Source organism: Megascapheus bottae, chromosome 5, assembly GCF_031878675.1.
Source record: "Megascapheus bottae isolate mThoBot1 chromosome 5, mThoBot2.hap1, whole genome shotgun sequence".
NCBI classification, from domain to species: Eukaryota; Metazoa; Chordata; class Mammalia; order Rodentia; family Geomyidae; genus Megascapheus; species Megascapheus bottae.
The window spans coordinates 6,588,436-6,601,178 of NC_143513.1; the positions used below are offsets into that span (position 1 = coordinate 6,588,436).

General features: G+C 42.9%; 1 protein-coding gene across 1 annotated transcript in view; it reads right to left on the bottom strand.

Annotated features, from left to right (window-relative positions):
* Nucleotides 1-2,472: 2,472 nt before the first annotated feature.
* The window catches only part of LOC150062780 (transcription activator GLI3-like), a 79,765-nt gene continuing 69,494 nt past the window's right edge, over nt 2,473-12,743 (bottom strand). Inside the window, exons 3-4 of the mRNA XM_090333235.1 lie at nt 8,766-9,035; nt 2,473-2,534 (exon numbers count right to left, since the gene is read on the bottom strand). Of these exons, the coding sequence (XP_090189361.1) occupies nt 2,473-2,534; nt 8,766-9,035 (332 nt within the window). The remainder of the gene's footprint in view (nt 2,535-8,765; nt 9,036-12,743) is intronic.

Here is a 12,743-nt window from a genome sequence, read left to right on the forward strand (position 1 = left end):
AACTGGGTACCACCTTTCATTCCACTCACAAGCACAAATCAGGATGCAGATTTGCCCCCCCCCCCCCCGCCCAAGTAGGCGAGGTAAACACCAGGACCCCTTCTGACCCACACAATGTGGTCTGATTAGGTCTGAAGCACCCCCATGGAGAGGCCACTGCTCCCCTCCTCAGGGGCCAACCATCTCCCCTCAGACTCTTTCAGGCCAAGAGACTGCTGGCTCCTTCCATTAATACCAGCCTTTGTTCTCCTTTTCCCCCAGTGGTTTGAGCTTCAGGATTTTTTTTCCCCCCTCAGCTTAAACTCCCAGTTTTTCCCCTGCCCAGATCTCCAGCTTCAGCCTGAGTCCCCTGAACATTCTCTCAGGCATGAAGGGTGAGGAGTTGGGAGTTTTTCACCAAAATAAAATTGAAGGGTCTGAGTTTTTGCTTTTGTTCTTCATGGTGAACATCACCCCTCCCTTCAAGTAAAAACATGTCTTTTTATCGAGAGAATAGTTCAGCTGCTAGAAATGAAGGCATTTGGAATTGAAATGCTGTAGAACCTAATACACCACAGCTCAGAAGCTGTTGAAATGGATTTTGTCCTCAACTGTGACAGCGTGTCCAAACAGACGCTCAGTGGGCATCAGAATTCGGGGAGGAAAGCAACAGCAACTACCGGGGCCTCCATGCACAAGAGGAAGAAGCAAGGCTCAGGGGCTTTAGGCACTACTATCCAGGCCTCCACCCTCCACCTAAATTTATCCTCTAATTACACCGAGGACTTCCTGTGGCCTCCCGGCTCCCCCAAGTGTTTCTGCCCCCTAAAATGACCCTGCATTCTGGTCTTTGGGGGCAGATGACCATCCTTCATCTGATGAGTTCATCAGGCTTAGCTCTGGTCCCCATACCACTAGCCCTGAACTCCACAGAAAGAGAGGTCTCTGTTTACCCAACGTTGTTTAGCCTGGTAGATAACTCAATAAGCATATGATAAGCATATGATTGACAAAAATAAATAAATAAATTACCCAGGTACTGATGGCCCATGCCTGTAATCCTAGCTCAAGAGGCTAAAATCTGAGAATTAAGGTTCAAAGCCAGCCCAGGCAGGAAAAGTCTATGAGACTTTTTATTTGTAATGAATCACCCAAAAAGCCGTAAGTGGAATTATGGCTCAAAAGGTAGAGAGAGTGCTGTGAGCAAAAATAAAACTAAAAATAAACAAACAAAAACAACTCCAGAACAGCATCAAGGCCCTGAGTTCAAGCCCACACATAAGCACACATAAACACACGCATACACACACAAAGAATCCAAGCTGTATTGGAACACTGGTAGCAGCTGAAGAGATAGTATTGTGGCTTGGTCACCCTGTATGAAGCCAAATTGCAAAGGTGAGAGACAGACAGACAGACAGACAGGGGAGGGAAGGAGAGGGAGAGGGAGAGGGAGAGGGAGAGGGAGAAGGAGAGAGAGAGAGAGAGAGAGAGAGAGAGAGAGAGAGAGAGAGAGAGAGAGAGAGAGAGAGAGAGAGAGAGAGAGAGAGAGATATCAGGTCCTTTCACTATGACCCAGGAAACCACGAAACAAATTTTTAGTTACTAGAAAGCTAATGTAGGAGGGAGAGGCAGCATTCAGGAGACATCAAAGGAAACATTCTTTAATTATACAAGAGAAAGAAAGAGAGTCCAGGATCATGTGACTTCCATCAAGAATTGGGAGAGAAAACTGCTGGCAGATGTGCAAAGGCTGTCTGTATGCTTTCTTAGGAGGAACTGAAGGAAGAAGAGACAGGGATACAGGACAGAAATCAAAAGCAACTATTAGAGTGACATTTAGCCAGGCATTGGTGGTTCATTTCCTAGCTACTCAAGTGGCTGAGATCTAAGGATTATGGTTCAAAGCCAGTCTGGGCAAGAAAGTCCAATGGATTCTTATCTCCAATTGGAGATAAAGTCATATAGCATTAGTGTGGACACTACATGGACAGTGCCTGGCCCTGAGTTCAAACCCCACAACTGACAAAAAAAAAAAAAGTGACACTGGGTTCTGAATACCAGCAGCTCATATTTGTAATTCTAGCTACTCAAGAGGCTGCAGATAATTGAGGTTTCAAGACCAGCCTTGGGCAGAAATGTTCATTCGGATTTACTCTTTAAACTAACCAGCAAAAAGCCAGGCTCGAGGCAAGGTTCTAGTGGTAGAACTTTTTATCAGCTATAGGTATGAAGAGAACTTGAAGCAAACACAAATATCTATATTCAAATCCTGGTATGCCCTCCCCTCCCACTCCACACACAAAATTACCTTTGGATTGTCAAAAGCAAGCTAGACCATGATAATGAGTTTCTCAGAGAAAGATAGAAAAGGCAATAGAGCTTATGCTCACATACCAAGGCCATACATAGGACTGCTCAGTGGTGTTCTTGTATTTTCTTAAGACAGAGCATTATAGCAGCAAGTTAGTGGGCAGAGTTCCCAGGGAAGACTCACCCAATGTCACTCTTAGCATTGACTGGTGCAGCAATGGCTCTGTCTAAAGAGGTACAATCTGGATGCGGGTGAATTACATGCTCAGGGAACTGTCACTGCCTTTTCTCAGTCTGGTCAACACCAAACTCTTCATCTGTGCCTTGTAGGCATTTTTTTTTGTTTCTCACTGTCTCAAAATGACACACTGAAATGAGACTGTGAGCAGGTGCACCCATTAAATATGTAAACTGCACATCCCCTTCTCAAAAGACGGATTTCTGAGGGGTGGAGAAAGTCACCGAACATAAAGACAGGCAGAGAGCAAAATAATTAATTAGTAATAATAATAATCGTGTGTGCATTTTTAAACCGCAGTAAAAAAAAAAAAAAAACTCAAGTTAAGTTCCAAGCAGGTTTCCATCCAAAATAAATTCAAGGCAATTAAAAATTCAGTTTCTTTTCTGTAAGCGAAATTCCTCAGGTTTTGCTAATTAGCCACTAATAGTTGTGTCATTTGAGCTGGGGACCATAAGGCAGAAAACCAGGGGTGTGTGTTTTCAATCAAAACATTTGCACAGAGGAATGAATCAGATTTTCCATGAGGAATTACTGCTTGGGAGCAGTTGGGAGCAAAGAAAAGCAATCTTTACACAGCTTCCTAGGAGGAGGAAGAGGAAGAGGAGGAAGAGGAGGAGGAGGAGGAGGAGGAGGAAGCGGCGGCGGCGGCGGCGGCGGAAGAGGCGGAAAAGGACCTATCTTTCTGTCCCATTTAACAAAACCAACAGAAACCCTTTAAGAAATGTCTGATAGTTGGGCACAGTGGCTCCTATCTGTAAGCCCAGCTACACAAGAGGCTGAGACCTGAGGACAGCGGTTTGAAGTCAGCCCAGGAAAGCCCTGACAATCTTATCTCCAGTGACCCAAGGGCAGGGAGTGTGCCCTAGTGGTAGAGTGCTTGCCTAATGTACACTGGGTTGGGTTCCTTGATACCACACGCACAGAGAAAGCTGGAAGTGGTGCTGTAGCTCAAGTGGTTGAGTGCTAGCCTTGAGAAAGCTCAAGGACAGTCCCCAGGGCCTGAGTTCAAGGCCCAGGACTGGCAAAAAGAAAGAAAAAGAAAAAGAAAAAAAGGCTAGAAATGTAGTCCAATTAATAGATACCAGCATGTAACAAAAAAAAAACATGCAAGAGCACAAGGCCCTGAGCTCAGGCCCCAGTACAGGCACAAAATAAAAACAACGATGATAATAATAATTAATAAACAAAAAATTAAAGCCAACAAAATTCCTACATAGACTCCTACAGGGAAAGCTAAAAAAAAACTACAGTCTTCACAGCTCATAAGAAGACATATATTTTCCACAGAAGCAGAGAATAAAAAGTTAAGTGCCACTAAGGGACTAGGAATGCTTGGACTTTTCTATCACGTGACTTTCCAAGTTTATTAAACAATACATGCAGGGAGGAGAGAGATAGCATTTTAGCAAAGCTAGCTTGAGCTGGAGTAGAACAGAAGAACAAGGGGAAAAAAAAAAAAACATTGAGAAATCTCTGGGTAAAAAGCAGATCAAGACCCCCACATCCCCCCATTCCTAGTCTCCCACACTATAAAACACTACTGATCACGTGATGCAGTGCCTGTGGGCAGCCACACCATATCTGAGCCACGCAGAGTTCAGGCCTACTTTTCAGGTTGATCTACAGCCTGTCCACAGCTACCCTTGGCGAAGCATGCTCCTCCCTCCCCCGGAGAGGACTTGATTCTAAACACATGCCCGCAATGTTTGAAGTGCCCGCTATCCCTTGGTTTACTTGTCTTTTTCCTTTCTTTTCTTGCTTTTTTTTTTTTCAGTCAAACCCACAAAACCTAAAATACTTTGAATGCTGCCTAACTACCATTTGTGGAGATGTCACAACACATACCCAAGTATAATAAAATCTTGTGCAATCCACGTTTTACAGATGTCTGTCCTTCTGAAGGGAAAAGTTGAGGGGGGAGAAGGTTCTTTTTTTTTTTTAATTTTTTCCATTTTCTGGTCTTACAGGAAGCCTGCCCATACTTTTGAAATACCAGGCTTGTATATAAATGGAAATATAAAATTAGGCATCTTGAAAACTCCCCATTTCCCAACCACAGAGAAACAAAGGGCATAGCTATGAGTAACGAGAGTCAGCCATATTGGTTCTAGACTTTTCTCTCAGACTGCCCAGTTTCAGTTGATAAAAAACTCAAGGGGAAAAGAAACGGTCTATACAGTTGTTTCTAGATACTGAGCTTCCCCAGGCCCACAACCTGGACTATGGGCAGGACTTCAGGACAGGAATGAGTGCTATCCACAGGACAACCACGTGACCATATTTTTATGTCTCTTCTAAGAAGTGAGCAGTTCTCAAATACATTAAAAACATTATTCTCAGGCCGGGAGTTTGGCTGAGTGGTAAAGTGCTTGCCTAGCATGCACAAAGACCCAGGTTCGATTCCTCAGTACCATATACATAGAAAAAAGCCAGAAGTAGTGCTGTGGCTCAAGTGGTAGAGCTCTAGCCTTGAGAAAGTGCAAGGACAGTGCTCAGGCCCTGAGCCCAACCCAGGGCTGGCAAAAAAATAAAAAATAAATAAAATGAAAAAATAAAATAAAAATCATTCTCTGAAAATACATCACCTCCAGCTCTGATAAAGTCATTAGCTTTGCCTGGATAATTAAATCCATATGTGTAGATAAGATCTTTAGTTATGAAGGGCCTAAAAACTACTAGTGATATCAGTAGATTAAATACTCTTAGAAAAAATAAAGTCATATCCAATCTGAAACTTCCCTCCCCACCCCAGGTTTAGTTTAGGATATATTTAAATAAATAAATGACATCTCTTTGTTTTTCTGAATGTTTCTAAGTTTATGTTTTGTACATCAAACACTTTCTGCTAAGAGTTTTGCATGTCAAAACCTCAAACACATTTTATAGCTTTTCCTTAAAAAAGAAAAAAAAAGCCTTTGCTTACAAAATGCAAAAACAAAAAACAAAAACAAAAAAAAGTCTAGTAAGCATCAGTAAGAAAGGATTGATTTCCTTTAAAAAGAGTCACAATGCAAGCCTGGCTATATGGCTCACATCTGTAATCCTAGCTACCCAGAAGGCTGAGATCTGAGGACCAAGGTTCAAAACCAGATAGGGGAGAAAAGTCTGGGCAATTCTTATTTCCCAGAAGATAGAAATGGAGGTGTGGCTCAAGTGGTAGGGCTCTATCATAAAAGGATCCAAGAGCCCAAGGCCCTGAGTTCCAGCCCCAGTAATGGCACAAAAGGAAGGACATCTGTGCAATGTTTAGTTCCCCTATCAGTGAAGTGATGCAACTTGCTTATGAGCAGTTTAGTGAGGTGTTACATCAAAATCACACTGTCATTGGCTAACAGGTGCCTTTCATAAATGATCACAGCATTTTACTACGGAATAGAAATGATATAGAAGGAAATTAATCTGGAGGATGTCAGAAACTTAGAGGTGCTATAACCTCAAACTAGAGGGGCAATGAATGAGCACAACCCCACTCCTAGCCCACCACTTACTGTACTAGTAAGTCTTATATGGTAGGTCCAGAGATTTGAGAAACACAAGCCCACAGAAAGGACCAGAGAAAGTGCCAGACAGAGGAGGGGGGGAGGAGTTAGAGGACAGCATGGCACTTCCAAGCTTGAATGGAGAAACGGTTGAAACAAACAAGCTTCAGGAACAAGTGTCAGTTGATGACCTAGCCCAAGTTAATAGTTCTCTGCCCAATACTACTTCAGTTCACAGAGAAAGACTCATCAGCTGTCCTGACTAATTAAATACCACACTAATTAATGAGCATCACCAAAAGAAAACAAAACGTCAGTACACAATGAAAAAATTTGTATGCACACAGAAGCACAAAAACACCTCCAAGGAACTTGTAGGCAAGTATCTGAACTTACTTGATGTATGTAAGTATGTATTTCTTTATTTATTTACTTGAGAGAAATAAATGTACTAACGGATATCTAAATGCAAGGAGCTGGGGGGAGAAATCTGATTTTTTTTTAGATAGACTCATCAAGAGAAAGAGAAAAAGAGTTTTAAAATGTGCGTGAGAGAGAGAAAAAAATCTTACCAATGCTGATTTTAAAATCGTCATTGCAAACAGTACAGAAAAACAAATCAGATGATAGAAGCCTAGGATGAGAGAAGGAAAAACAGTTGTCCATTTCATCTCCTGCTTAATTCTGGAACCACATAAACACTTTACATATCTGCAGGAACCAGGAACACCTTTGAAAAACAACATGTTTTTTCTCACTACCACTAACTACTCCTCTCCTGCAAAAAAAAAAAAGGAAAAAAATATATATATATATTTATTTAAAAATCAACTATTTCACTAGGAGACAGTGAGAGAAGTGATGACACTGTCAAAAGAAATGTACTCATGTAGGATGCTGATGGCTAATGTAGCAGATAATCCTACCTACTCAGGAAACAGAGATGTAAGTATCACAGTTCAAAGCCAGCCAGGGCAACAAAGTGTGAGATTCCTAGTTCCAATAAAGTACTAAAATAGCCAGAAGTAGAGCTGTGGCTCAAGTGGTAGACTGTTGGCCTTGAGCAAAGAGCTCAGGGACAGTAAACACTCAGGACCTGAGTTCAAGCCCCAGGACCACCATACACACAAAAGAAAAAAAAAAAAAAAAAGAGGGGGAGGAAGGAAGGGAGGGAAAGAGGGAGGGGGGAGAGAGGAGGGGATGGGAGGGGAAGGGAGGGGGGAGGAAGGAAGGAAGGAAGGAAGGAAGGAAGGAAGGAAGGAAGGAAGGAAGGAAGGAAGGTCGGTCATTACTGGAGTTAGGTAACCGTAACCCTTCTGTACATCACTTTCATAATATCAATTAAAACATTTTAAAAGGAAAAACAAAACAACTTTTTCATTGGAACAATAATATGTTGGGACTAGGGCCTCATGCCTATAATCCAAGCTACAGAGGAGGCTTGAGTTCTAAGGATTGTGGTTCAAAGCCAGTCAAGGGAGGAAAAGTCCAGGAGATTCCTATCTCTGATTAACCACTAAAAACCAGAAGTGAAGCTGTGGCTCAAGTAGTAGGCTAGTTTTGAACAACAACAACAAAAAGCCCAGGGACAGAGCCCAGGCCCTGAATTCGAGCCTGAATATTAGTACAAATAAATTAAATTAATAATCAGGTAAGTAAATAAGTAAATATAACTTCTCTCTTCTTTTTGTGTCAGTACTATATTCTGGTGGGATGGGGAGCAGAGGCTGGGGCTTCAGGTTATGGCCAGGCCCTTTGATCTGAGGGCTGAAGGAACATTCCCCCACTCCCCTTTTGCTGAGAGCCAGCTAATGAAGGGCTGAAATTAGCTTTTATCCTGTGCACTTTCTTGAACAGGAAAACATGCACTAATCAGCTCTCCTCACACATCAGTCATCTGGCTAATGACCTTTTTGCCTTAAAACGCCAACATTTGTGAATGATGTGGGAAGAAGGAGACACAACCCAATCTCCATCCCCAACCCCCTGCCGCTCAGTGCCACATCTGGATTGAGAGCGGAGAAGGTCAAGTGCTAAGTCTCCATCCAGGGAAAGATAAATCTGTAATCAAGACCTGGAGTTCTGGCACCTCAGAATGAACTTCATTATTCCCCAACCAAATCATTTATTTTTTTTTCTTTTCTTTCGTTTTTAAACTAGAATCAAACAAGAAATGAAATTCACCTCTTCTACGTTTCCTTTAGATTCTGTCTTTGGAGAAAACCATTCATGTACACATGGGCTCAGAATCCTAGTCCACTGATTAAACTTTATTAGGACTAGAAATGCCACTTCCTGCCTCTGGCTTGCTGTAAAGAGAAAAATCTTTCATATTAAGCCATTTAGCACTGATCCTTTTGTTTTCTTTGTTTTAATAAATCATTATTCATCAAGGGAGCAATAATCATTAAATCAAAATCATTCAAAGCTAGGCGCTGCTGGCTCACAACTACATTCCTAGTTACTCACTCAGGACGCTGAGATATGAAGATCAGGGCTCAGAGCCAGCACAAGCAGGAAGGTCCATGAGTCTCTTTATCTCCAACTGACCATCAAAAAAAGCTGAAAGTGGAGTAGTGGTTCAAGTGGTACAGCACCAGCCTTAAGTAAAAAGCTAAGGACCAATACCCAGGCCCCGAGTTCAAGCCACAGGACCGACATGTATGCATGCGTGCGCACGCACACGCGCGCACACACACAGCCTACACTCTTTGCCTCCCCCAGAACAAGGACCACTGGCCTGATACACTTACGGTAGTGAGGCTCCACGTAGCCATTCCTGGGGTCCATGGTGAATACAGTGCCACGGTAAGGGACAGAGGGCTCGGCCAGGTGTGGCAGAGACCCATGGATCTCCTTCTTGATCAACGAAGCTCTCTCGTCACTGGATGTGGACGGCTCCTCACTGAGTTTGCCGAGCCCCTGCTCACTCTGAGGCTGCATTGTGATTGCGTTTCTTCTCTCTCGATGATGGTGGTGGTGATGATGGTGATGATGATAGATCTGTCCAGGATTTTCATCCTCTAAAGACAGAAAGGAAAAGACTTTAGAAGCCACTAGAAGGAGCAGTCAAAAACTACTCATCAATTAAGGCCTCCTCTCTTTTCACTTCAAGAGAAATTTTGCAACCTGAAATGGATTTTGCATACTAAAATTGTCAAGGAATGAGGCCCTCAACTACAAAGGGAGGGTGAAGCCGAAAATGAGCCTGTTACAGAGGGACACAGATGGACAAAAAGGCAAACCAGCTTAGCTTAGTTAGGGCTGGCTCTGCAGGCCAGGCTTTCCTCATGGGCATGCCAAAGGGTTTCAGTTCTCACGTGGGACTGAAACTTCTGGCCAGCTTCAGCCTGTGGGGTGTCCAGCTTCCCCTTTGTCTGGGGATCTGAGGAGAAGCCTAGCTGCCCAGTGGGGCTCTGGATGGCTCTAAGGGGTGCCTGGCCTTTGTTCCACAGAGAATGATCTATCAGAAAGTAATACAATTGGCTTGGGGGAGGAGAAGTTCCAAAGATCTGTAAACCAGAGAGAGATTTCACAGAAATGGAGCTGAAAACCCACCAGGTGACAGGGATTCTTACAAAGCCTACAGAACCTCCCACAGGTCTTGTGTCTAGGCACCATGTGGCTAGGTGTGGATAAGTAGGGAAGGTGATCGCAGTGCTGCTACCTGGCCATGCTGGGGTGGGGGTGAGGGGTGCTCGACATCACTCCAACTACGTCAATAAACCATATGACATGGTATTCCCTGGACAAGGAAACTGATCCACCCACTGGAATCAGAAATCAGCACTATAGTATGCACACCAAACAAGCTGTGCGTGTAGGTGAAATATTGGCCCAGCAAACCAGTGCTTCCTCACGGCGAGATCCTACAGTTCTACCCTTCCCATGTACATAACACAGTTACTGGACATCTTAGATGGGAAAGGCACAAACACGTCTTATATATATACTTCTCTTCAAAGGAATCCATAAAGTAGATATGACTATGCATACTTCCCCTGCAAAAAAAAAAAAACACAGAAAAACTAGTTTTTTAACACTTGTAAAGCCCTGTTTAAAATCACACACAATTGGAACTGTGCACAGACTATATATCAGCAGACTGAAAGAACAACTCTTACATTGTGTTGACTAAGACCTTTAAATACTTAAAGCCAGTAGCTACTCAAGTCTTCCAATCCAGGTGTAAGATTTGAAAAATAAGCAGTGAATTGTTTTAGCCTAACAAACGCTCTGTAAAACAGAATAAATGATGAGGTAGGTTTGGGCCCTCATAGTGAATCTGCTGACAACCACAAGGTAACTGTGAGATATTATTTTATGTTAGGTGCAGACCCTCAGCCACAGCCTCATAATGAAGCGGTAAATTACAAGTTTAATCTATCAAGTCTCAACTGCAAATGCACCGAAAAATAGGCAGAATACCACATTCTTCCTATTAATCATTTCAAAACAGCAGTTCAAATCACGCTTTCGGTATTTTCAAACAAACTACCGCAAAGCAGAGAAAGACAGAGACAGGGAGAAAACAGGGAGACAGACACAGAGACCTCATTTTTATTTTCCTTTCTGCCTAACACCTTAAGCACTGGTCCACCTTCTAGTTCATTAGCAGGCTATAGAAAGAGGACTTTGCCTTAAGCAAATGGGTGTCAAAAACACTAAAACTTTTGTGGATTTTATAAAATTTCCTATAACCTACAAATGGCTCAGGTCATATTTTCCACTAATTTGTGCTCTGTATAAAACATTTATTTCAAATTTCCACCTGAAGTGAACTTGGATGGAGAAAGTCAGGATTGTATGAAAAGGGGTCTGCATTAGACACCAGCCAACAACCTCCCTCCCTCCCTCCCTCCCCCACCTTCCCACCTCCCTCCCTACTAGGGGCTTGGCCAGGTAATTAGCATTCTCTAGGAAAGATGAATAGCCAAACGTGCTAATCTGTTCCAGATTTCAAACAAGACTTCCTTGCCTTAATCTACCAAGAAGAAATTCACCTTTCTTCCCTGAGAAACTGCATTCTTATTTATAAAAAGAAAACCAAAAAGTTTCAGTTCAAAATAATGTCTTCTTGCAATGAGCATTTGAATCCCACTTTACCAATAACTGAATGATTGATATGGTCAGACAAAGTTCTCCCACCCTCAGGTTACCTCCCCAACCCCATACTTCCTAGATCAAAGTAGGGGCAGAAGAGGAAATTGGGGTGTCTGCTAAGTGATTTTCTGGGGGTTTGTCTTGGTGTGTGTGAGTGTGAGGGGGAAGGGAGGAAGGAAGGGAGGAAGGAAAGAAAAGGAGGAGGGCTGGAGCCAGGGGGGGAGGGAGCGGGAAGAAAAAAGAGGGAGAGAGGGGGAGAGAACTAGGACTTGAACTCAGTCAGGGCTCTTGCTTGGCTTTTTTGCATAAGGCTACAATTCTAACCCTTCAACCACACTTCCCTTTCTGGTACTTTGCTGGTTAATTGGAGACAGAAAGCATCTCAAACTTTTCTGTTCAGTCTGGCTTTGAACTCAGAACTCAGCCACCCGAGTAGCTAGTATTTCAGATGTGAGCCACAGCCTAAGTGATTTTCTTATTGAGTCACCCCTGAATGGGTGTATTAAAAGTTATATAAGAAGTCACCAAAGTTCCAACATTTAATACAGGAAAAACATTGTGCCAGTGGGTTTTTTTTAAATATAGAAAACTTTATTTTGAGGGTTTGCTTTTATAGTAGTTGATACTATGTCCTTTTTGCTCTAAGTATCCCCTCTTAAAAATAATAACTCCAGCAGGCAAATATCACATGAGCTTAACTTTGAGGATTGATAAACTTTCGAGGTTCATTGAGAACAGAATGTGACACTATACACTGCTAACTACCCTCAGACAGGAAGCTTGAAAAACTCTACATAAGCAAAGTGGCGCCTTCCCCAAGCCATAATATTCTTGCTAGAGCTCAGAAACTTCACTTTAGCAATCCCAAAGACCAAGGCTGTCTGATCTTCTTCAATTCAGCCAAGCTACTCAATGAAGTTTGAGAATCAGAGCCGACAAGCTCCACCAGGCCAAAATTATTGACAGAAACAAGCTGTCTGCCATGGTAACAAGAAGAAGTCCGCTACAAAAATGTAAGCAAACAGCCCAGAGCTCCCAGGAGCCAATGCCAATGGACTTTTAACAGCCAAACACCAGACAACTGCTTGAGCTTTATGTATTGCACAGTTGCAAGTTTGGAGAGTCAGACTGAACCCTGCAATCCACTCAAAACTTGCAGAAAAAAAAATTACTTTAAATCTTATCATCATAATACCACTTGGCACCCCCTCCTTTCTGTCTCAAGTAGATATGAATGGATTCTTGCATCATGAAACTTCCCATCCCCCCACGGCCGCCAGCCCAGAGCAAGGCATCAAGTTTTAAAATCTGTCCCCAATTCATCCAAAAGCAACATACACGAGTTTGATGCACATGGCGTCAGAAACTTGGTGAGAATCCAAAGCCAGTTCATGCTACAATGCTTTGGACGTTTAGTACAAATGTCAGGGAAAAGCAGTCCCATCACAACACAGGGCAGAACTCAAACCGAGGCTTTTACAAACCCAGCTCCAGCTCACAACAAACTTCTGCAAGGAAGAGGCAGATTCTTTCTCGCCTATCAGGAAAAGTGAGTGTCAGAGCATTCTCCCCCCCCCCTTTTTTTAAGTGTGAAAGCACAACCCTACCAAGAAGCATGGATATAGATG